Below are 25899 nucleotides of genomic sequence, written 5' to 3'. Positions count from 1 at the left end.
AGCTGAAAAATCGCTTAAACGAGTTGTTAGGTACTGAAACGAGCTAAAAAATCGCTTAAACGAGTTGTTACGTGCTGAAACGAACTGAAAAAATTGCTTAAACGAGCTTTTGCTGTTAAAACGAGCTGTAACGTGTTGAAAAAGCGCTGATTCGTTGGTAAAAAAAATGACCCGAAGCCCGTTTTTACCCGTTTCGGCCTTGACCCGTTCTAACACGAATATGTTGATCCTAACCCGTGTTCCGGCCCGTTTTGAACATTTTTTTAATTTTTTTTTACAATTTATTGCAATTTTCCAAACTTTTTTGACAAGATTTCGGAATTTTAAAATCATATTTCTCATTTTTACTAATTTTCGTAACCTTTATAAGTAATTATGCAAAGAAAAAATATTGAAAATTAAAAAAAAAAAAACTAAATTACCTGCTATATAGGTAAAATATTTAGGATTGGAACAAAAATGAAAGTTCAATGACTTGATTGAAACAAAAGTTTACATCAGTGTGACATTCGTCAAATTTGAGTCTCGATTTATATTCGTTTTGTAAACTTTCATATTGTAAACCCGACTCAATACTTTTAAAACCTTATTTAATTATTGTATAATATTAATATATACCGCGACCATAATTATCGATGTTTGTCATATTATAATGTATTAAGAAAAAAAACATAAAGGGTTTAAACTGAGTTTTGTAAAGTTTTTATAAGCATTAGAAACCTTTAAACTTGTATTAAACCATTATTAGAACTTGAGGGGCCAAAATGTAACTTTCATACACCGTCCATATAAATAGAATAAACCCTAACCCTATCTCATTTATACTTAGTCGTCACCCCCCCCCTCTTTGCCGATTTCCGGCGACCGGCGAGGAATTCCGGCGAGCCGGTAGCTCCGGCGAGCACCACATTCGAACACCACCCTCCACCTCCACCGAGCCATCACTCCAGCCGCCACCTTCCACCTTGTAGCCGTTTTCCGACGAATCCCTCTCCGGCGACTCCAAAGCGCCACCACCATCTCCATCTTCTTCCTCCTGTGTTCCGGTGAACACCTCCGACCACCACAACTCCTTTCCCCGCTGTTTCGTTTTTCCGGCGACCGGAATCCGACCGCCGTGTACTCGCTGAACACACACTCTCCCTCCTGGCTCTCTCTCCGTCTCTCAGCTATCTATCTCTCTATGTCTCTCGGCTTTCTTTCTCTCTCTCTCTCTCTCTTCTTCTTCTTCTTCGGGTCGTTTTTCCGGGCACCTCCGGTGGCCGGAATCGGCTCCGGTGACCCACAGTTTTTCATCTCCGGCTTATATTGCTTCGTCTCCAGCGGGTTCGGTTCGTTTATTTCCCGGTATAGATCCACGACTCGGGAACAGTTAATAGGTAAATTAATTTGGGGTTTTGGTATTATTAGTTTTCATATTTTGATTTCTAGATTTAAATTGTTAATAAGTGGTTTGTGTGTCGGTTATAGTCTTTGAAACGAGTTGGTTTGATTTGGGTAAAAGACAAACGATCGGGTAATGGATATATTAAGTTCGTATGGGTTTAATTATTTTGGTTCGGTTGGTTTGTACATAAGTTGTTGAACGAGAGGTCTCGGGTTCGAGTCTAATACTAGACCGGTTTCGGTGTTATTTTTATACTTAACAAATTTATTGTTACTACTAATATTAATATCACTACGTAAAAATTATTATTAGTATTATTTATTATTAATACTATTATTATTATCGTTATTATTATAAATATAAAAGTTGTTATTATTATAAATATTAAAGATCATATTATTATTATCTATTTAAATCATATTTGTATCATTAATTATTAGCAATAATACTATCATATTTATTTTGTGAACTCGTTTAGAACTCGAACCGACATCGAGGGTGGTATCATTATTTACTATCAATATTATTAATTATTATTATTATTATTATTATTATTATTATCAACATCATTTTAATTAATACTAAGATCGTTATTCTTTAACTGTTATTATTATTAGTATTATACTTACTAGTATTATTAATAATAATTATTGTTATTATTATTATCATCTTTATCTTATATCTATATACGTAAATATCTATATATGTGTATATATAATCTATCTTTTTAGAATTATTATTATTATCATTACTATCATTTATCATTAATAATATTACTATAAACTTTATTATCAATTCACTTTATGAAAACCGAACTCTTGATTTAAAACCCGTCTTGTTTCTAGCTAATATTGGTTTAGTTATTTAAAACCCCAATAAAATAATATTATTTTTATTTTAATTATCAAATAAGTACGAGTCCCTAATCGTTAACAAATTAACCGGTAACCCGATTAATAACCAAACCTTCTTGTCCAATGTTTCAAATGTAGTTTTAACTAAAGTCAAGTTTATTAATATTTTATTTATTCGTTTTCAATTAGCTTTCAAGTCGGATTCGTTCGCTTCGTTTACAAGTTTTCTATATGTCGACCACTTACTAGTTTTCTCGGTTCATTAGTCGAGGTGAGTACTTTCATACCCCTTTTTCCATCTTTCGTTTTGGGGTGACATTTCATACTTATCAAACTAAATGCTTTATCTACTTGAATCTTTAAACCCACAAACATGATTGTATACTTTACTTAAATAATTGCTCGATTTGATGTTCTATGCTTAAATGTCTATGTGTTTATCGCTTTTGGATGGTGGAACTATAAATCCTAGACCATTTGGCAACCCCTCATGGCAAGGTGTCGTTAATGTAATGCAATTAACGATAACTATTAAATCCTAGGCTACTTGGCAACCCCTTGTAGCTAGGTGGTGCTAATGTGTTTAGCAACTGTCTATAAAATCCTAAACTATTTGGCAACCCCTTGTAGTTGGGTGTCGCTAACTTGTTAGCGATAACTATTTTATCCAAATTTATAGCTTTTATTTATTGTTTTGTATACAAGTTTTTGTGGCTCTTTATTACTATATAATTATATGCTCAAACTTATTAATTGCTCACCAACCTTTGTGTCGACAAACTTTATTTTATGAAATGTTACAGGTTTGACTTTTGTTGACTTGAGGACTTGATGAAAACGTTACCAAGACTGTTAGGGTATTAGTAAAACGAATAATATAATTGTTACTTGTATTCAATTTGATCGTGTGAACGAGATGTGCTGATTACTGATTTGTGAAATAAAATGAGTTGAATAATTATTGTCACTTTAAATAGTGTCTTGTGTATTTGTCCAATCACGTTGCACCCCGGCATGTTCCGCCGCCTTTGGTCGGGGTGTGACCAGAGGTGCACAAATCGGTTTTTTTAAAAAAACCGGTTAGGTTATTAACCGGACCGGTTTTTTTTGGCCCGGAAAAAAACCGGTTCGGTTAATAACCGGACCGGTTAATAACCGGTTTTTGTCTGTCAAAACCCTAACCGGTCTAACCGGTTAGGACCGGTTAGAACCGGTTAATAAACCGGTTTTTTTATTAACCGGTTTTTTAATAACCGGTTTTTAGGTTAACCGGTTTTTTTTTTTTTTTTTTTTTTAATAACCATTATTTTTTCACAGTATAAACAAACCGGTAACTACAAGGCAAACCGGTAACTACAAGGCAAAACGGACTGACCGAAGCCATTCTTTGCTTTCGTTGTTAGGGTTCTTTGCTTGGAAGATGAGTATGAGTGTGTGTTGGTGAATGTGTTTTCAACAAACCAAAGATTAAAAACACATAACTTTCATTTATAGTTTTTACATTAAAAATACAAACATTAAATCGTTATCGCATATTCGTAACTCAAAAATACAAACACATAACTAATTTTCTTCGCTACCCGATCCCGAGCTATTTCTTAGGTAATCGTCGTACGCGGCTTCTTCATCGGTCATTGGTTGAGTGTGTCCTTCATTGACCTCGTCTTCATACAAGCCCGCTTCATACTCCATTTCCCCCTCGAGTGAGCGTTGATGTTGTGCCCTATCTAAAGAGTCCAAGTAATCCTTGTAGCAAATCGACATCTCTATAGCTGGTGGAGTGAGTCGAGTCCTCCTAATCGATATAACCCTGCCAGAAACAGAAAAAGCAGACTCCGAAGCTACCGTGGAAGCTTGGACCGTTAGTAAATCTTTGGCCATGGCGGCGAGGATCGGAAACTCATCCTCCTTACCTCTCCACCAAGCCAGCAAATCAAGACTTCTAAATTCATCCGGAGTCATGTGTTTCACAAAGTTGGTACCACCATACCTTCCAAGTTCACTGCTTGGGGTGTTTACCTTTTGACGTTTACCGGCGTCTTCCCAAATCATGTAGTACATCCCCATTTCAAGGTCGGTTTGGGATTGGGATTGGGCAACAGCTCTTAACGAGTCATGAATTTGGGAAGACGACCCGTATTTTGTAAGGTAGACATCATACATGTTTGACAAGGTGGTGTTGAAAGCATTCTTTAAAGTTTGGCTATAATAGGGGTTTTGATCGTCGTTTAACTCTAGCTCATCACAAATTTTTTCTATTAAAGCTTCAACACCACAAACATTGATGCAAGGGTTTAACGCAGCAGCACATGTCAAAACAGCGGGTAGTTCTTGAAAATATTTTCTAAATTTTTCTTTCATTTTTACACCCATATCAAAATAAGGTGCACCCCTACAATGAAGTTCACTCAACTTTGTGCACATGACAGCAATTTTTGGTAAAGCAATGGGGCTTGTTGGATAGTAAACCCCGGATAAACTAGTTGTGCAAGATTTATAAATTTGAAGGACCTCCGTAACGATCTCAATCAATAACCAGTTTCTAGGATCGTACGGTGCACATTTACCCCTACTTGACAAAATTTGATGAAACGCAATTAATGATTCTTTTTGTTGGATGGCTTTCTCAAACATATTACAAGTCGAGTTCCATCTTGTTGGACAATCCCAATTTGGCCCCAACCATTGACAATTAGCTTCTACACAAAATTTTTTGTATCTTGAAAATGTTTTATTGTTGCTAAAAACATCTCGTAACATTCTTTTAAAATTGTTTCTTTGCGTTTCGATCACGTTTAACCCATCTTGCACGGCCAAGTTGATAATATGTGCAATGCATCGGCAATGAAAAAACGCTCCATCACAAATAGGTTTATACTTTAATTTTAAATGGCCAACCGCGGCCGTATTGTTGGACGCGTTATCAAACGAAATTGAAAAGATTTTATGTTCAATCTTGTATTGTCGAATGACTTTATCCAAGATTTTAAAAATATTTCTACCTGTGTGCGGGTAATCAAACAATAGAAACGCAACGGTTCGTTTCATCATTTGCCACGACTAGGGGTCAACCCAATGAGCCGTCACACAAATGTATGAGTCGGGCGAACCATGAGGTGCCGACCACACATCCGTTGTTAAGTTTACACCAGTTTGTAAGTTTGAAAAGTATGAAATTAGTTCGGATTTAGCGTCTTTCCATGCTTTAAGACAATCTCTTCTAAGGGTCGAACGACTTACGTGTTGGTAGCGTGGTTGAACATAGTTTTGCATCATCTCCGTGAATTGAGGGTTGTCGAAGTGGTTGAAAGGAAGACCTTGTTGAATCACAAAGTTTGAAAACTTTTGACGTACCGCTTCAAGGTCGTACGTAAACACCGCTCCTTGATTCGTCATCTCCGGCTGCGAACTACTTCCCGATTCGTCCTTCAAGGCCTTGCAAAAGGGCCTTTGTACATGCGCTTTTAAAGTGGAGTTTGCATCTTTGCCATAAAACTTCAAACAATGTTTGCATCGAGCTTTTTGGCTACCGTTAGACATTTCGCATAGGTCGAAATGTTGCCAAACATCTTGGTTTCGTTTCGTGGGGATGACCCGAACGACCGTTTCTCCCGTGTTCGAGGCACCCATGTTGACGGATGAAGCAGCACTTTGGGAGGCCATGATAATCGACTACGAAATAAGAGTGGTATACACGAGTATGAAATAAACGACTACGAAATAAGAGCGTATGGAGTGGTAATGTGGTATGGTTGAGCGTGAGATAACAAAATAATCGCGTATGAAATAAACGTTTAGAGCGTTTGGAGTTGTATAATCGAGTGTGATCTAACCAATACCCAACCTAAACTATATATAGATGTTTGTGGGGGCAAAATGGTAAAAAAAAAAACGGTAAAAAAAAAAACGGGCATATAGCCGTTTTTCAACGTTAAAAAAACCGGTTTTTAACCGGTTAACCGGTTATGGAGAAACCGGTTAACCGGTTTTTGCACAACGGTCAAAAACCGGTTTATAAAAAAACCGGTTAACCGGTTTTTCCATAACCGGTTATTAAAAAAAACCGGTTTTTTCATTAACCGGTTCGTTAACCGGTTTTGGATCTAAAACAAGTAACCGAAATACGAACCGGCGGTTTGTAAACCGGTCAAACCGGTTTTTAAAAAACCGGTTTTCGTAAAAACCGGTTTCCGGAAGTTTCATGCATGTCCTACCATATGTCCTCTTAATAATATTTTGTATCATCCTACATATTAAAGGAAATGGCCGATGACATTGTAGCAATCTATGTATTATCCATTCTTGACATTCCACTACCCCCCAAACCCCCCACACACACCAACAAAAAAAAAGAAAAAGAAAAAAAAAAGATTTGATGTTTTAACAACTTATACCCCCAACATATCTAACAAAGCTTTATTTATTTTGCATTTTATCCCCCTAAAATTTTCATAGTCTTAATTTATGCCCTTGCATTTGCCTTTTTTATGCAAAATTAACTTTTGTTAGTATTTATATATTTAGGTTATTTATTATTTAAAATGCTTAATATATGATACTTTAATATTTTTCTTGTGCCGTTACGACATGTTACTTTTATCTACGACACATCGTTAAAACCACAATAAAGTATATAGAGAAATGCTAATGTTTAAACGAAAGCATATTGCTTAACTATAATTTTACTACTTTATCACTTGCTATCTGAATTTCGAAAAGGAAGTAAATAAGGGTGAAGACATGTGAAAGGACTTTATCGGAGATCGATAATATCCAATATTTAATATATTCATGTTTACTTTTTAACTTTTGAAAAAACACATAAACATTGTTTTAGGAGCTAATTACCAAAGTAAACAACGTTGACCTAAATTTTACCAAAATAGACATGTCTAATTTAGCTTATATCTGACACGTCAGTGAAGCCGGCTAAGCCTTAGCTGCAACTTTATGAACATAGAATTTTGTGAAAAGTAAATGGGACACACCTTTAGCCTATAAAATTTCAACACGTGTCAAGTGCGACTAAACTTAGCCTACATCTCAGGTTATTTAGCCGACATCCTAGACTCTTAGCCGGCTTCGGAATATGTGTCAATTCACTTAGGCAGCTCCATATATTCCTTCTTAGTCGGCTCCAACTTGGCGTGTAGACTAAAGCTTCACTTAGTCGTCTTTCTTTTCTTTTAGCTGTTAAAATTGAATATTTTACCAATTTTACCAACCCTGTTAAATGTTTAGCCGATTTCTATGTTCTTATAGGCTACTTTGTTGAAGATTGATAATATCCAATATTTAATACATTAATGTTTACTTTTTTAACTTTTGAAAAAACACATAAACATTGTTTTTTATGTTATAGTCGTCCGTTGCGTGTTTACATTGGATAGTGGTTAAGCACTAGTTCTCTTTAATTAAATTAAGTATATAAAATCAACATATTTGCTAAAGCGGATTAGCTTAAAATACTTTAAAATTATTTTGCATTTATTTTTTTGAGTATTTTAACTATCCGTTTGGTTCGATCCACACCATGCACGATTAGCGCTTGTCGCCGTGTCGAATTCTAAAGAGAAAAAGAATCCAAAACATAAAACTCAAAAAAGAACTAAATATTAATCTGGTTTGCATGTCCTCCACGTGTAACTGTATTTACGACACGTGTACATCATTGAATGACACCTGTGCATTCCAGGTTCCTTCAAAATCAAATACAGCACTAAAAGTTTACAGCTTAAACAATAAACATCATAGTAACTGAAGAGGTATGCACCCGCCTTAACATCGAGCGGGGCGGGTCAACCCACAAGATATAGACAAGAGGCTTGAAATCAGGATGTCATGAAGACACAAAGCCAAAACCTATGCGCGTGACGCATATCACGTATGCTCACGCATATCACATATGTTCACGCATCACATATGCTTACGCGTATCACATATGCTCACGCATCATATATGCTCACGCATATCACATCTGCGCGTGGCGCATATCATATATGCTCACGCATATTACATATGCTTGCGCATATCACATCTGCGCATGAAACATCTGCGCGTGAGAATAAAGAGAAGACCTCGCGCATCCCCAGGATAGGCGCATATCACACATGCACATAATCAACCACGTCCTTATCCAAATCAGGATAAGGACAACCATGTTTGTGTTCATCAGACAACCTTCCAGAAGGTATCCTTTAAGGAATAAAGAATATGCTGATGTTGACAGCTGCCAATGAAGGGTGGACAACTCAGCAAAGCCCATGTGCTACCACGTGATTACACATGGGTCAGGTGAAATACCTTGGTCAGAGAATATTCAATGAAAAAGCACCAGGTGTCCTAAGGACACGTGGCGCGAAGCAATAGGAGGATGCCAAAAAGGCCCTAATTGGGTCTGAGCCCAATCATTGGAAACCCTAATACTATAAATACCACACCACCTCCACAGTGGGAGGTAAGCAAGAAAATACATTCTAAGTCCTTACTCACTTTCAGATTATTATTATCTTCTCCTACAATATCTTATTCTCACACCGGAGGGTTACCCCAAAGAGGACCCCTCTGTCCCTTTCTGAGGGGTAAGTTCACGGTGCTGCTCGTTTTGTAGGTGGAAGAATTCATATTCCGGAAAACCATCGGTGATATAGCACACTCATACCCGAGGAAAGTTGATCGTATACTAGTAAGTCGATCCACGTTTCTTCATTGGCGCCATCACCTGTTACAACGGCAACAAAACCACTATCTCATCAGTTCTCTCTGAAAATCTTCACCATGGTTTCCGGTGTTCGAAACAGCGATCAAGTTCTAGAGGATAATGAGCTTGAGGATGTTAATGAGGGACATCAGTTTCTGAGGGTGCCGCGTGATACTGCGCGCACCACCAGTAACCATCCCTTCATCACAACACCTCATAGCCAGACTGAAACTCCTCCAGACGATCTCACGTTCCAAAATCTGACTGGTGCAAAACAAAAAGGACCAATGGGTCCGGAAGTTGTAACCAATGACCCTAAAGAATGGCTCATAAACGAACAACGGCGTTTAATGGACAAATACAATGAGCTGGTCAAACACAAAAAGTTAGCCGACTTAACACAAAGGCTCGCATTTGATAAACAAACCATTCAGGGAACAACAAAAAGGGTGCGCGCGCCGGAAGATGGTCACTCTGTTCACACCGAACACGCTGATGTTAGTGATGAGGAAGAGGTGCACAGCATGAGGAAGACGCGAGATACTCATGCAGGAGGTTCACAGCTTCGCGCACACATGAACATAGCGCCTGGAGCCAAAGTTGATATGGATCTATACACACCGTACAACCCACAAGCGAAAGGGCAAGTGGACGTAACCACACCATACAGGCCAGCCATCTTGGTGAAGCATTAAAAATTCACTGAGCGCATTGCGAAGGCTCTCATTCAACACAAAACCAAGATGCCAAGTGGTCTAGGCAAGTACGATGGTACAACAGATCCAGATGATTTCTTACAAGGTTTTTACAACACTGGAAACCTAGAAAGCTGGACGATGCCAACATGGTGTCACATGTTTGCTCGCTGCCTCACGGGCGCAGCGCGTGTCTGGTTCGAAAGCTTGCCGACAGGACAAATCGATGGGTTCGAAGAGCTATTGGAGAAGTTCCAGGCTCACTTTGTACAGCAGCGCAGACACACGCGCGACCCCGATGACATCATGCATTGCGTGCATAGGAATGATGAAACCATTGAAGACTACATAACTCGTTTCAATCAGGAATCTCTTGCAATTGGAGGTATCACTGAACAACTCTTGCGCGTGGCCTTTATACAAGGTGCGCGCAGTGATCAACTCCGCAGAGCTCTCGTGAGCAGAGATGGCATGCCAACCACTTAGGCTAAGCTTATGGAAGCATCGCGAGTCTTCGCGCGAAATGAAAAACAAATTGCCCAAGACAGAGCAAGAGATAGAGGGCATCAAACAGAAGCACCACGCAACAATGAAAGGAGGGGCAAACAAACCTCCGTATGGTCCAGGTTGCAACAAACCAGTTATTCTCCCGCAGAAAAGCAAGCGCAACAAAGTTCACCCCAGCCCCAAAAAGACATTCATAATCGCGGAGAAGGTGACAAGAGGGAAGGCGGCAGAGAGCCTAACAGACCTCTACCAAGAATATGGACTCCCCTCACCAAAACGCCTTCGCAAGTGCTAAGCACAGAGAATGTCCAGTTTAAAAGCCCCAAGCCATTACTCCATAAGGGACCACCAAACAGTGGCAAGTATTGTGAGTTTCACAAGTCCACAGGGCACAACACCGATGCATGCCACCATTTGAAGGATGCGATTGAAAGAGGTGAAATCAGGCAAGTTGGCTCACCTGGTGAAAAACCCAAGACCAGAGAATGAACAACCAGACGGAGCCTCAGCCAGTAAAAAATTCAAAAGAATCTGTGTAGCTGAAGGAGGAAGGCAAGGGCAAAGATCGAGAAGAGAAGCGCGCAAGTCCAAGGGGATTGGCGCGAGCAACAAGTAATCTTCCCAAGAATCAGGGTGGCCCGTCTATCAGCAGTCCTCTAGTCATCACTGCACACATCGCTCATTATGAGGTGTCAAAAGTCCTGGTGGACACCGGCAGTGAATCAGACATCATGTATGAGCAATGTTTCAGGAAGTTGGATCCAGCAGACCAAGCAAGGCTCGAAATTGTGAATGCACCAATCTCGGGTGTATCAAACGAAATTATTCACCCCCTAGGTCAGATACAATTCGAACTAACTATGGGGGATGAGAAACACAAGCGAGCTGAAATTGTCAACTTCTTGGTCTTGCCCACCACTTCATGCCATAATATGATCTTGGGTAGAGGAACGATTGCCCAATTCAACGCCATACCGTCACCAGCGCACGGCGCGTTGGGGTTCCCAACACCAACAGGAGTAACATTTGTATACCGAGATCATTTGTGCGCAGTAACAAGTATACCGCGAGAAGGGAGAATGAAGCTTCCAATGGCAAACAACGCGCCAGAGGAATTGATTCTCAACCCAAAATTCCCAGAACAAACAATCACAATTGGAGCTACGATATCAGATGACACAAGGGTGAGAATGAAAAGATTGCTCACAACGTATATATCGGTCTTCGCGTGGCAACATTCTGATATGACTGGGGTTCCGCGAGACCTGGCGCAGCATTCTCTCAACACATTCAAGTCTGTAGAGCCAATTGCTCAAAAGAAAAGAGTCATGGGGGATGAGAAGGCAAAGGCCATGAATGAGCAAGTAGAAGATCTACTGCGCGCAAATATCATCCGCCCAATACGATACCAAACATGGGTAGCCAATCCTGTGATGGTTAAGAAGAGCAATGGGTCATGGAGAATGTGCATTGATTTCAAGGACCTCAACAAAGCGTGTCCAAAAGATTGTTACCCCCTCCCAAACATTGACGCGAAGGTGGACTCTGTGGCGCCATTTAAGCTCAAATGTTTCCTGGATGCCTATAAGGGCTATCACCAAATTCAAATGGCACCACAAGATGAGGACAAGACTGCCTTCAGAACTGACAAGGGTGTTTTCTGTTACACAAAAATGCCCTTTGGTTTGAAGAATGCAGGAGCCACTTACCAAAGACTCATGGATGCGGTTTTCAATGAGCAAATTGGAAGAAACTTAGAAGTCTACGTGGATGATTTGGTGATTAAAAGCAGGGAGGAAAAACAAATGCTCAAAGACATCGAAGAAACCCTTTGGCGCCTAAAGGAAGTAAACATGAAGCTCAACCCGAGCAAATGCACATTCGGCGTAGAAGAAGGGAAATTTCTCGGTGTAATGGTCACCAAGGATGATTTCAAGGTGAACCCAGAGAAGGTGGAGGCTATCCTTGACATGCCCTCACCATCCACCATGAAGGAAGTTCAAAAGTTGAATGGCAGATTGATATCAATTAACAGGTTCCTAGCAAACCATGCAAGCAAATCTACCCCATTCGTTAACACATTGAGAAATTGCTTAAAGAAAAGCCAATTCAAGTGGACGCCTGAGGCCGAGCAAGCTTTCAATGAGATAAAAGAATGTCTGATAAATCTGCCTGCGCTCACAGCTCCACTTCCTGGTGAAACTTTAACGTTGTACCTGTCAGCAGGAGAGCGCGCCATTGGCTCAGTATTACTGGTGGATCGCAAAGGAATCCAAACACCAATTTATTATGTAAGTCGGGTGCTGACAGATCCTGAGACGCGCTACACCATCATAGAAAAGTTAGTTTTATCGCTAACGCATGCGTCGCGCAAGCTTCACAGATATTTCAATGGTCATCCTATTGAAGTCCTGACTGGTTACAACATCCAGCAAGTCTTGCGGCGTCCCGCGCTCTCAGGAAGGCTGACAAAATGGGCGCTGGAATTAGGAGAGCACACGATCGCCTATAAGCCTCGTCCAGCAATCAAGGGACAAGTCTTAGCTGATTTCATCGCAGAAATCCCTGAAGGAAAAGTTGAAGAGGCTCAGCGCGAATTAGACCCTCCGCAAGCCAATAATGAAGAAAACGTTTGGAGATTATTCACTGACGGAGCTTCAAACAACGAAGGGTCCGGCGCAGGCCTCAAGCTGGTGGATCCAGAAAATCATGAGTATACTTACGCAATCAGGTTGGATTTCAAGAGCACCAACAATGAAGCTGAGTATGAAGCCCTGCTGGCTGGTTTGCGCATCGCGCACAAGTTCGGAGTCAAAAAGCTAGAGGCTCATGTAGATTCATACCTGGTAGCAGCGCAAGTCAATGGCCTTTATGATGCCAAGGAGAACACCATGCCTCTGTATCTAGAGCAGGCGAAAAAACTCATCGAACAATTTGAATCTTTCAGAATCATACACATTCCGCGCAGTGAAAATAAGTCTGCCGACGCGCTGAGCAAGATGGCATCAACCAGCTTCGATCACTTTGGCAAAGATGTCAGGGTGGAAGTAATGAGCAACCCGTCGGTGGGAGCGAAGTCTGTCCTTGTAATTCATACAACACCTTCATCATGGATACATCCAATAATGGAATTCTTGAAGGAGGGAAAGGTACCGGACGATCGCGCATAGGCGAGGAAGATAAGACACAAGTCGCAGAACTACGAACTGCTTGATGGTACGTTATATCGACGCTCTTATCTTGGACCGCTCATGAAATTCCTGGATGCTGAGGAAGCAAGCTATGTGATCAGAGAGATACACGAAGGAATCTGTGGAATACATGCTGGCCCGCGCATGGTGGTTGCCAAGGCAATGAATGCAGGTTACTATTGGCCAGGCATGTACTTGGACGCGTTAAAAGAGATCCAAAAATGCAAAGCGTGTCAGAGCTATGCGCCAAACACCATGCGGCCAAAGAACAACTTGATTCCGGTGACCTCTGCATGGCCTTTCCACAAGTGGGCAATCGATATTGTGGGTCCCTTACCACAAGCGCTGGGGCGAGTAAAGTTTTTGGTAGTGGCAGTAGACTATTTCACAAAATGGGTTGAAGCCAAGCCACTAGCAAAAATCACAGCCGAGGCAATGAAGCAATTTATTTGGAGCCACATCATATGCCGTTTTGGCCTGCCAATGGAAATTGTGAGCGACAATGGCAAACAATTCACTGACAGGAAGATATCCAGTTGGCTCAAGGAATTGCGCATCAACCAAGTCTTCACTTCAGTATACCACCCTCAAGGGAATGGCCAAGTGGAGCGCGCGAACCAAAGCTTGCTGAATGGGCTGAAGAAAAGGTTGGAGGGAGAATCCCATGCATGGGTCGAGGAGTTACCTAATGTCCTGTGGGCGCACAGGACATTAAGCAAAACCAGCAATGGCGAGTCCCCGTTCAGCCTAACCTATGGAACGAAGGCTATGATTCCAGCAGAGATTGGATGCCCATCCTATAGAGTGCTCATGATGAGTAAAAAAGACAACGAGCAAGAAAGGAGGTTGGATCTCAACTTACTTGAAGGGCGCAGAGAGGCGGCTATCATCAGTGAAGCCAAATACAAGAAAAAACTAGAAAAATATTACAATCAGCGCGTGAAAGAATGCCACTTCAAGAAGAATGATTTTGTCCTTCAGAACAATGAAGCTAGTCGCGCAATACCCCCGGGAAAGATGTCTCCCAACTGGGAGGGACCTTATCAAGTCTCGGAAGAATTGGGAAAAGGCGCATACGCTTTAAAAGATTTGAATGGAAAGAAGATCTCGCGCACATGGAACGCAGCACAGCTTAGAAAATGTTTCATGTAAAAGTTGTCAAGTTTGTAATCAAGGCCCTTTAAGCCATTATGAATAATGATGCGCGCTATTTTCTCTTAATGTGTGTTCTATTACCTTTTGCATACATGTTTCACACTTCCCTTTATTAATTTTGAGCAATATGACAACATTGTATTGACATCAAACTAAAAATAAAACGAAGTAAAACATACATGCGCGAGCTTCAAGCTCAAACGCGTTAACGAGTTTTAACTCTAAAACGTCGGGGCCTTAGCCCAATAATATGAGTCTTAGCTCAAATCACTCACAACATCCATCCTACATGCTGCGCAGCTAGACCATAAAAGTACCTAAGCACAACTAAGGCAAAGCACATGCCAAAACATAGTTGTTAAGGTCTCAGGTCGAGGTCGCACATGGGATTATAATGGATATCAGAGTAACACATACTGACACGTAAAGGCTAAAAAACTCATTCATAATTCCCTATAATAAATGCGCAATAACGTCGCGCAAAGGAGGAATAATGAAGTGCCAAGGCACGTGTCAGCATATTCAGAATATTGCAAAATAACTTGAAATGTGACAACTGTTAAGGATTAAATAAAATAATTTCCTTACAGCCTTGTCCAAGTTTCAATGTGTAAGCATACCTTATATTCAACGAGCACAAACATGCAATATAAAGAGATGAATTGGGAATGCGCAAGATGCGAATAAGGGAAAAACAAAATTTCATTCCAAAAAATTGAAGTTTACAAATTTACAAAATGATGAGATAAAAACTACAAACAAAAAAAAAAACATGAAGGGTTTTTCAAGTCTCTATATCAACATCAGCCTCTTCATCGTCCTCATCATTACCTCCTCCCTCAGCATCTGGCGCAGCCCGCTCCTCGTCATCTCCAAACTTACCATAATCAAGCTGTTCGTCTTGAATGGAGTCGTATTCTATCACGATAGTGTCAGGAGTAGGTCCTTTGGCCACGCCAGAGCCGCTAGCAGAGGCAGCATTGCCCGCGCCATCATCACTGCCACCAGTCCCTTCACATTCGTCAAGTAATTTCTTTAGCGCGCCAAGATCGGGCTGGTCAGCAAGCGCGGCTATCTGCAAGTCACAAGGAAAAGTATGAGTACAAAAGATTAGGAAAATAAGTCAAGGTAAACTCATTAAGGTTAAAGTACCTGCTCAAGGATGGGAATTGGAGTATTCAAGTACTTCTCCCACACCTCGGCCATGTCAGCGCAGACAACGTCGAGCTGATAAGGGTAGTCGGATGGATTCTTCTTCAGCATGCCATATTCATAGCCATCCTTAAACCCTTCAGCTCGACCCACCAAGCGCGATGCTGCATTGCAATCCATCACAAGGGTCTGAAACTCGTCTGAGTATTTCATCGCATAAGCGCAACGAGTCACACCCTGTGAAACTAGCCATTGACGATCCTGCGCGAGGGAAGAAACAGACGTCTCAAGAGCAGGAATCTGTGAGTTTAACAACTCAACAGTTTCCTTGGCTTGTTTTAGCTCTTCTTTGTCAGACGCTGCTGCCGCCAAGGCTTCATTCTTTTCCGCTCGCGCAGCATCGAGCTCTTTCTTCAGGCGCGCAACCTCATTCTCTAATAAAGATTTGTCAGTGTTAGCCTGCGCAAGAGTTTGGTCACGCGCCTCTGCCTCCAACTCCAGTTCACGCGCCCGGCGCGCGTACTTGGCGGCATCCGCTTCTGCCACCTGCAGCTTCTCCCGCGCAGCTTGCAGCTCATGCCCGCGCTTCACAAAGGCAGCGTTGGCACTTGCCCGGTTCTCGCTAAGTTCCGCTTGGAGTTTCTCAGCCCTCTCTCGGGCATCAGAAAGATTCCAAGCTGAAACCTTAGCCTCTCGCTTGGCCTCCACAAGGGCATCACGCACTTTTATATAATCATTGCGAAGCTCTTGGGAGGCAGCAAAGAACGCAGACCCAGCAAAAAGGTGGTCATTAAGCAAGTCCACGCGGGCGCGGTCCTGTTGAAACCTCCTCTCAGCCGGAGGAACAGAGTGAGCCCAGAAGTCTTCACATACGCCCATGGATTGAAATGAGCTATCTTCAGTGATATTCCAGCTCGGGCGGTATATGTGATCGGCTTCCTGCAAACACAAAACCACGTAAAAGCAACGTTTTAGTCATCTAAACACTAATCTGGAAGTCCGCACAGCGGAGCAAAACAAACTTATACCTGCGGGGAGCCGGCAGAAAAGTCAGCGCCAGCCCCACGAGAAGAAGGCTGCGCCACGAAATCTCGTGGCGCTACAGGGCTTGCGCGGCCACCATCAGAGCCTTCAGAATTGACCTCCTCATCATCCTCTGTAACAGGTCTCTTCTCCTGCGACTTGGAAAAATCAAAAACAGTCTCACGAGGGCTGCGCGCAGGAAGAGGTGAGGGAGGTCTTGACGCCGTTAGATCAGCACGTAAAATAGTCTCCTGCTCCTTAGTAATCCCAATGAGAGGAGATTCAGTGCTTGTTGGAGCAGGAGCAGGACTAACGGCGCCGGCGCCGGCGCCAGTAGTGCCACCAGCAGCTTGTGTGCCAGCTATAAGTCCAATGAAAAAACCAACAAGGAGAAATGATTCATGACTTGATCTAAAGGAAAAAATCAGAAAATCAAAGCGCAATAAATACCTTGGCGCACCGCCGTCCGCGAATTGAGCATCGCCATGAAGTCCATTTTCCCCCTTTTCGAGGGTAAAACAGGGGACTTCAAAGCAACCTTCGGCGCAGCCTCGGTACCTTGCTGCGCCTGAGGTTGAGCCACCAAAGTCGCCGGCTCTACAAACATTTGAGTGAGCAAAACTTCATTAATAACTCTATCGGAATCACGCTCATAAAACCACAAAATATAAACAAAGTATACCTGTTGGAGAAGATGAAACAGCAGGCGCAGCGCCGCTTCCCTTGTCCGCCGCGTGAAGAGATGAGGTGGCAGCACCATACCTCGTGTGGACGGGAGGATTGCCCACACCTCGAGGCAAAGAAGACGAGGAAAACTTGGAGGTAAATCCCTTGGTTTTCTCAAGTCCCTTCGCTTGGGTAGGAGGAAGATTCTGGGCAACAGGGGCATCATTTTTCTTCTGTTTTTTACTGGCCCCTGCGCCAGTTTTGCCTTTAGCTTTGCGCTTGAGTTGTGGCGCCTCAGCTGCTTCCTCATCCACCTCCTCTTCCGCAAGCTCCAACTCATAGTTCTCGAGCGCATCTACAATACGTGCAACAGAAATGTTAACCAAATTTGGTATTCTAAAGGCATAAGCATAAGTACAAAGGCTTACCAGGAGCATCGTTGTCAAAGCAAAATTCTAAATCGACAGGGATGAACATATCATCGAAGCGATCGGGGAAAGCAACTTCCCCAGCGCTCAGCGCGACAGAGCCGCCCTCCATATGCTCGTCATAGGCGGCGTGGACGTATTCCTTGCTTACTGCATAAAACAAGACAAATGATATCAGCAAAACGAATTATATTCGCGCAGAAATAATGCAGTGAGCTAATAACTCACCTAAGCCATCAACATGGACGACGGGCTCGGTCGCGCTGTCGGTCCACCTCTTGCTCATACCAACCCCCACCAGCGCCTCCTCGCAAATATTCTTGGTGGGGGATGGTTCAGCAGATAACTTGTTAACCCATGCGCCCGTTGGGTTCTTAAGAACATTCTCATCCGCGGGCGCAGAAGTGATCGAGCGCATGGTCATGCGGATAGGAATCACACCAGCCTTAATATAAAAAAAATTTTCAGCCCAGTCATGAAGGCTTTTGAAGGAAACAGTGCAGCACTTAACCTTCTGACTGCGCGGTATGAATGAGAACCAAGAATCTTGGATTTTTGGCTTGTAAAAATATTGAAAGCGCCGAGGGGTGGGCTCCTCGCGCTGAGCTTTGCACATGAACTCAAAATGAGTCATGCGCACTAGTCCACAAGGATGGACTTGGGATATGTGAATCCCATAAAACTGAAGGAGCGCACCCATAAACCTTGTCATCGGAAGACGAAGGTTACAGTGAGTGAAAAATGAGAGTATAAAGAGATATAGACGGTGGGCGGATCTGCCGCCGTTTGCCCGGTCGCCGGGAGCAGACAGCTGTACTCAGGGAGAAAACCCTGAGAGGCGACGAGATTGTCGAAGTCAGACTGTTTCAATTTGCTGGGAATCTCATCCCATCTCTTCACTGTTTTGTTCTTCCCCACCTCCTCCGACGAGGCCTCGGCAGCCCGTTTACCCTTGCCGGTCTTCTTCAAAGTGGACATAACTAACGATTTTACACGGCGTTTGCTGGGGGAAATTGTGGTGTCTAGGTTATCAGACATACAATTGTGAATCAAACAGCGGTTACTTTAAGCACGGAAATCTGGAAGGAAAAGATAAAGGCTCTTAATCGGAATGAAAATTGAAGGAGAAAGAGCTCTGAAAATAACAATGAAGATGAAGAAAAAACCACTCAAAATGCTTGCTTTTATAGGCCCAGGAGAGAGAAAGAAACAGGTAATGATCAGAGTTACGCTCACGCGCCCCCACTCGCAGGTGCAGGCCAACATGAGCGCGACACGTGTTCCTGACACTGTATGAGGAGACATGAAAGGCCACTATAGCACCTCGAGCACACGAAAAGTCTGACACATAACGTCTCCATCTCTGACGCATGTCAGCACCAACCAACCACGTACATGGACGATTCATTTCAACCAAAAGGATAGAATTTCGCGCAACGCACATATGAGAAATGAAAAAGAAAAGACAAACCCTATTAAAAGAGCAAACTATTAAGTCTAATATCTATCTTACCTCGCTCGCGCGAGACAAGACACACGTTAGACTGGGGGGGCTTGAAGAGGTATGCACCCGCCATAACATCGAGCGGGGCGGGTCAACCCACAAGATATAGACAAGAGGCTTGAAATCAGGATGTCATGAAGACACAAAGCCAAAACCTATGCGCGTGGCGCATATCACGTATGCTCACGCATATCACATATGTTCACGCATCACATATGCTCACGCGTATCACATATGCTCACGCATCATATATGCTCACGCATATCACATCTGCGCGTGGCGCATATCACATATGCTCACGCATATTACATATGCTTGCGCATATCACATCTGCGCACGAAACATCTGCGCGTGAGAATAAAGAGAAGACCTCGCGCATCCCCAGGATAGGCGCATATCACACATGCACATAATCAACCACGTCCTTATCCAAATCAGGATAAGGACAACCATGTTTGTGCTCATCAGACAACCTTCCAGAAGGTATCCTTTAAGGAATAAAGAATATGCTGATGTTGACAGCTGCCAATGAAGGGTGGACAACTCAGCAAAGCCCATGTGCTACCACGTGATTACACATGGGTCAGGTGAAATACCTTGGTCAGAGAATATTCAATGAAAAAGCACCAGGTGTCCTAAGGACACGTGGCGCGAAGCAATAGGAGGATGCCAAAAAGGCCCTAATTGGGTCTGAGCCCAATCATTGGAAACCCTAATACTATAAATACCACACCACCTCCACAGTGGGAGGTAAGCAAGAAAATACATTCTAAGTCCTTACTCACTTTCAGATTATTATTATCTTCTCCTACAATATCTTATTCTCACACCGGAGGGTTACCCCAAAGAGGACCCCTCTGTCCCTTTCTGAGGGGTAAGTTCACGGTGTTGCTCGTTTTGTAGGTGGAAGAATTCATATTCCGGAAAACCATCGGTGATATAGCACACTCATACCCGAGGAAAGTTGATCGTATACTAGTAAGTCGATCCACGTTTCTTCAGTAACACTCACAAGTCTATTGATACAATAATCTTCGATAAACAACAATGTCGGCCGAGACAGCACATATTCCTCAACCTCAACCTCCTTCCTCTGCAGGTATGTTTAGATGTCTTTGGTACTTAATTATTTCTAGTGTTATAAACTTATAATAACGTACTGGCTGCTCCACCTAAAACCTTCTGGCCTACGAGATTAATTTGAGAGTGTCGGCGGTTCAACCCGGTGACTGACCGGCTTCTATATTATTTTCTTGTTAAATTTTCTTTGTAAAGTTGATTATAAGATTTGGTTGTAAAAATTCCGCCTCAGATAAATCATTAGGCGGTACCCCGACTAGGGCCGTTGTTAATCGTTATTTGATCAAAATAGGTCAAAATTGAAAAGTTTATTTATAATATTGGTATATATATTTATTTATAAAATATATTAATTTACATATAAATTCCAATCCGGATTAGTTTATTGTCCTTACCCCACCGATCGACTAGTCCCTACCCATCGCTCGGCTAGCTCTAGCGATTTCTACACCACTGTTTCTACATACGCACAACTCTTTCTAATAAGTTTATAAAACATTATCCACAGAGGCGTAAATAGCTTTAAGAAAACGAGTTCGGCCGAACCCTTACAAAATTTTGTTTGTGTTTTATATTGGTGTATTTCTACATCGTCCCGTAGAAAACCCAATTCTAAGTAATAAACAATTGATCGTCTAGAAGTAATGTCTGTCCCTTGAAATTTTCCGAACCAGCCAGAAATATATTTCTGGCTCCCATTGATTATGTAAAGAAAATCAATATAATATATTTTTCATAACCAATATTGGATAAAATTTCCAGCTTAATATGTAATATATAGTATTTAAAATTTTGTGTAGCATCTAATTATGTTTAAATAACTATGCCGTGGTCCTGTTCTTGAGTTTGGTTTAATTAGTCAATATCGGTCATTCCGTTCGGGTTTTCAAAACATATCCGTCCCCTTGCATGCAGATGAGGTATACTCGGCGAAAGACGTAATAATGTGGAGGAACAAGCCAATGAGTGTGGGAGTATTGACAACCATAACGTTGTTATGGGTGGTGAAGGAAATCTACGGTTACAATTTCATCACGGTCGCATCTTGGATCGCCATCTTCCTATTCTCCTCTCTTTTCACTTGGGCCAATATTTACAGGATCATTTACAAGTAAGCCACCCGTTTTTTCACTATGTTTTAACTTGGATAATGTTATTCACAATTTAATTAGTTATATATGGATGCATGTAGAGAGGAACCAAGTATGTTGGCAATAGGGATATCCGAGAGCACCGCTACCGAAATGGCGCGATGGGTAGCCGAAACATCAGAAGACGCGACAAAGTGGGTGTTTAAAGTCGGTGCGCAAAGCGAGTGGTATGTTTTCGCTGCGACTGTTGCTGGCTTGTGGCTGCTTTCGATCGTAGGCAACTCATCGGACCTGCTTACTCTTGTTTTCATAGGTATGTATGATTCCTAATTAAGTAGCTAGGCATTGTTAACATTTTAGTTTGATGTATATGCATGATCATGACTTGCGCGTCGTCGTCGTTATTCGTTATTCCTATTAGGGACGGTGGCGGGTATGATAGTGCTTGTATTTTGGGTGAAGTATGATTATAAGATAAGGGAGCATGGAAAGAGGTTGCAGATGCATAGTAAGAGGTTTTACAGTATTTTTGATGAGAAGGTGTTGCAGAAGCTAAGGACTAAAGTCAACGTGCAGCCAAGAAAGGAGGTGAAGGAGAAGAAAGCTGAATAGTCGATGCATGTGTAACATTAAGATCGATGCTGATGCAGATGTTCTATAATAATGTACGTTGTAAATTATGTCTTGTTTTGTTTTTCGTTTTAAGGTTTTATTACATGTATTTGCATTTGGTTAAATATTGTACGTGTGAAATAGCAACAAATTAATAAGACAGACATTAAGGAACAAACTCTATTTTATGATTTGCCTCTTGGTCTTGAAGATAGAAAAGAAATGAATTCTTCAAATTCAAGAATATAAAATGTACGAGTACATATTTTGTGTTTTAAAAAGTAATAGTATGAACTCTTCAAATTAGAACACAAAATGATCTGAACGCTGTATATCTATGAAAACTTAACATTGGAGAATACAAAATGACCACGATGACCTGAATATTCAATTCTCTTTTCTTGAACGTGGCGTCCGGTTTCAACAGCCGGGTCCGCTTTTAACACCATTAAATACTTTGAGCTGTTCATCTACGGGACGTGTAAGAAAATCACAAATATATATTTAATGTAATTTCCTGTCGTTTAGGGTACTGTTTGAATTAAAAGATCGAACTAGGACCCGGTTCGGTTTCAATTTTAAAAAATCACGACTGTTATTTTAGTAGCTTAGTCATTAGTTTGATAAAATAAAACACAAAAATTAAAGAACTGAAATATTGGTTGGCTAGACTCCTAATGAAAATGAAAAGATAACTTAGATTAATATAAGTGACATAAAAATTAAAAAGTAAAGAGAACGTACGATACTAAAACAACTAATTGTTGAATTGAGTTTTATAATAATATATGTTTGTGGACGATTTTACTTTTTGTTGTTATTTAATTACTAAGATTCATCATGTACGATAGATACATTAAAATTGTTTAGGTAAAACTCTTATATTATGGCATGGCGGGCGGCTCTGGATCGGATTCCTACTTTTGATGCGTTGGTTAAACGAAATATCCCGGTAAACTCGAATTTATGTCCGATTTGCGGCGAGGTGGAAGAGTCAGTTGAGCATGTGTTCATATCGTGTGGCCTTGCGCAAACGTTGTGGAGTGTGGTGGCCTAATGGTGCAAGCTTCCAATGTTTATCCTGTTTAGTTTTCAAGATCTGTTGGATCTTTTTAAATTTTCGACATTTACTAAGGATAAAGCTAAAGTGTTTCATGCGGTGTGTTTAATAGCGGTTTGATGCTTATGGAAAAGGAGAAATGCATTAGTTCATTCCGGGACCCCGATTCAAGTCTCAAATTTGTTAGAAGAGATAAAGGTATTGAGTTTCCTGTGGGTAAAGAACAGAGCAAAAAAATGTGGGCTCTCATGGAAGGATTGGTGTAGTTTCCGGGTCTAATGGTTGTATTTGGGGTGAGGTCGGTGTGGGTGTTTTGTTTTGGTGTTGCTTTCGGGTGGCATTTTCTTTTTATTCGATTTGATGGCTTGTAATTCGGTTATTTCTAGCGTCTTGCTAGTTTTATAAAAAAATTTTGTTGGTCGTTCAAAAAAAAAAAGAAAAGATAAAACTCTTATATGATAGATTGATAGATACATTTAGATCAAACCCATATGAATCTAAAGGCAATTCAAAACAGGCTTGCGGGATGCGGCATAAGTTATTGTCTGTTTGACTTTTGCATTGTCTTAATGTCATAAGTTATCGTCTGTTTGACTTTTGCATTGTCTTAATGTGAACACGATATTTTATTATATAAGAATTTTTGTATGAAAGAAATGTTATTATCATATATAAAAGTTCTTCTTACCAATACCATTAGCCTCCATTCGCATATTATTCAAGTAACTCACTCATTAATTTGGTCAAATTAATCGAAATATTACACTCCTAATGAAAATGCTAACATAATTGAAATAAAACATAATCAAAATCAGCATAGTAGCCTAATTAACACAAAAAGTAAAATCTAAATTATTCAAAAGGTATTATGATTAATACTGCCTGTTTATGGATCATTTTTCCACTTATCTTCTGCGTTCCTCGGTTCGAATGTGAGTCATTCATTGAAATTCCCGAGGGTAAACATAACAAACGATAAAAACTGCCTAAAGACATGAATGCCCAATAATAAGCTTACATGTCAATAAAAATGCCTGGGTTTACTTTCATGTACAATAATGCTTTTGTAAAGTGTATACTTTGAAAAATTGAGATTGATCTAACGCCACAACTACATGTGCATAAGGTGTGGGTATGGTCAAAATGAATTTGTGTTTGTTAGGTCTAACCTAAATTTATGAATACCCAATAATAAGCTTACATGCCAATAAAATTGCCTATCTTTACTTTCTTGTACATGTACATATCATGATTTTGTATAGTGTTTACTTTGAGATTGATCTAACACTACAACCACATGTACATATTATGTGAAAATCGAAGAGAAACTTGAATAATATTGTCATTTTTCATGCACATTTGTATAAATTCTATAAATTTTTAGCAGATATGATGGAAGTGAAGATAGCGAGAAAAAGAAAGAGAGAAACACAAATAAACTGTTGGGTTTCGTAGGCCTTTTGTTGGCCCGATTTATTATTTGAAGTCCAAAGGGCAGATGGGTGTAGGGTGGCCAGACCGAAGCCCGGCCCGGTTTAGATTTCTTGCATAATAATTTACTAACTCTAGTTCAGTCTTTATATAAACAACATTATGTACTTGTAATCTTTCGTCACTCAATAAAGAATATCTAGTTGCCACCCGTGGACGTAGGTCAGTTTAGACCGAACCACGTTAAATCCTCGTGTTCGTTTATTGCTTTCGTGTGTGTGTTCGGTTTCGTGTTTGAGTTTAATCCTAACAAGTGGTATCTAGAGCTTAGGTTCAGATCACGCGAAGAACACGTTGAACCAGCCGAGTCGCCGCCAAACCATCCAGCCGCTGCCACCCTACTGCGCTAGGGTTCCGCCGCCGCCTACGGTTTTCCGATCGCCGTTAGGGTTTACGCAATTGTTACGCCGCTACTAAACCCAGCCCGTCGATCTACGTTTTTGTTGGTTGTTGGTTCCATTCGAAAGCTACAGCAGTCGGCAGTTTCCGCCGCTGCCGTTTAGGGTTCCGCCGCGTCGGAGTTTTGCTTGCACCACCGTTCGCCACCACCGGTAATCGCCGTTTGCACCGTCGCTATCCCTTGTTGATTTGCCAATGATCAAAAGATCAAGGACAAAGAAGAAGTGTGTGAACAGGAAGGTTAGATCAAGCCTCATTTTTTTATTTGACCAGGTTGAATAGTGCCTATATTAGGCTTTGAAAAAAAAAAGAAAAAGGGAAAATCTAGGCTGTGAACACAAGGAGTAAGTGTGGACCAGAATTTATTACTTTCTTTTTGAGGTCAGAAGAAATTGTTTAAAGAAACGGATAATCAGTGTCAACCGCGTTTGTCAGGTTTTATCGTTTCAGTTTAAAGTTTCAGTTTCTGATTTACAGTTCGTATTTCCGCTGCCGTTTAAATAGGTTGATTATTTAACAGAGTTCAGTAGAACAGCCGTTAAGTTCAGGCCCGTGCCATTGCTGTGTCTGTCTCTGTTTTTATCCAGTTTTTCGTTTAGTCATTGTCATGGCAGAAGACGGAAAGGTTTCTATACAGAAGTTTGATGGACAGAAATTTGGTTGGTGGAAGATGCAGATTGAGGCGCTACTTTGTCAGAAAGATTTAGATGTGGTGCTTGAGGATGTAAAACCAGAAAAGATGTCAGAAGCAGATTGGAAGAAGTTAGACAAGAAAGCCAGGGCTTGTATTACTTTGTCGTTGTCAGAAGATGTGGCGTTTAACATTATGAAAGAAACCACAACACGTGGTATGATAGAAGCACTATCTAACATGTATGAGAAGCCTTCGGCAGCGAATAAAGTC

General features: G+C 41.2%; 1 protein-coding gene across 1 annotated transcript; it reads left to right on the top strand.

Annotated features, from left to right (window-relative positions):
- The first annotated feature begins 20293 nt into the window (after positions 1-20293).
- On the top strand, positions 20294-22105 carry LOC143583851 (reticulon-like protein B13). Its single transcript, XM_077066048.1, has 4 exons — positions 20294-20361; positions 21258-21453; positions 21535-21746; positions 21855-22105. The coding sequence occupies exons 1-4, from the start codon at positions 20310-20312 to the stop codon at positions 22043-22045; spliced, it is 651 nt and encodes a 216-aa protein (XP_076922163.1). The 5' UTR covers positions 20294-20309; the 3' UTR covers positions 22046-22105.
- The last annotated feature ends 3794 nt before the right edge of the window (positions 22106-25899 follow it).

This window comes from Bidens hawaiensis, unplaced genomic scaffold (assembly GCF_021521415.1).
Source record: "Bidens hawaiensis isolate Kalapana, Puna unplaced genomic scaffold, B.hawaiensis_p1.1 tig00032577_1, whole genome shotgun sequence".
Lineage (NCBI taxonomy): Eukaryota > Viridiplantae > Streptophyta > Magnoliopsida > Asterales > Asteraceae > Bidens > Bidens hawaiensis.
The sequence above is the reverse complement of the archived record's forward strand: the minus strand, read 5'-3'. Positions and strand labels throughout refer to the sequence as shown.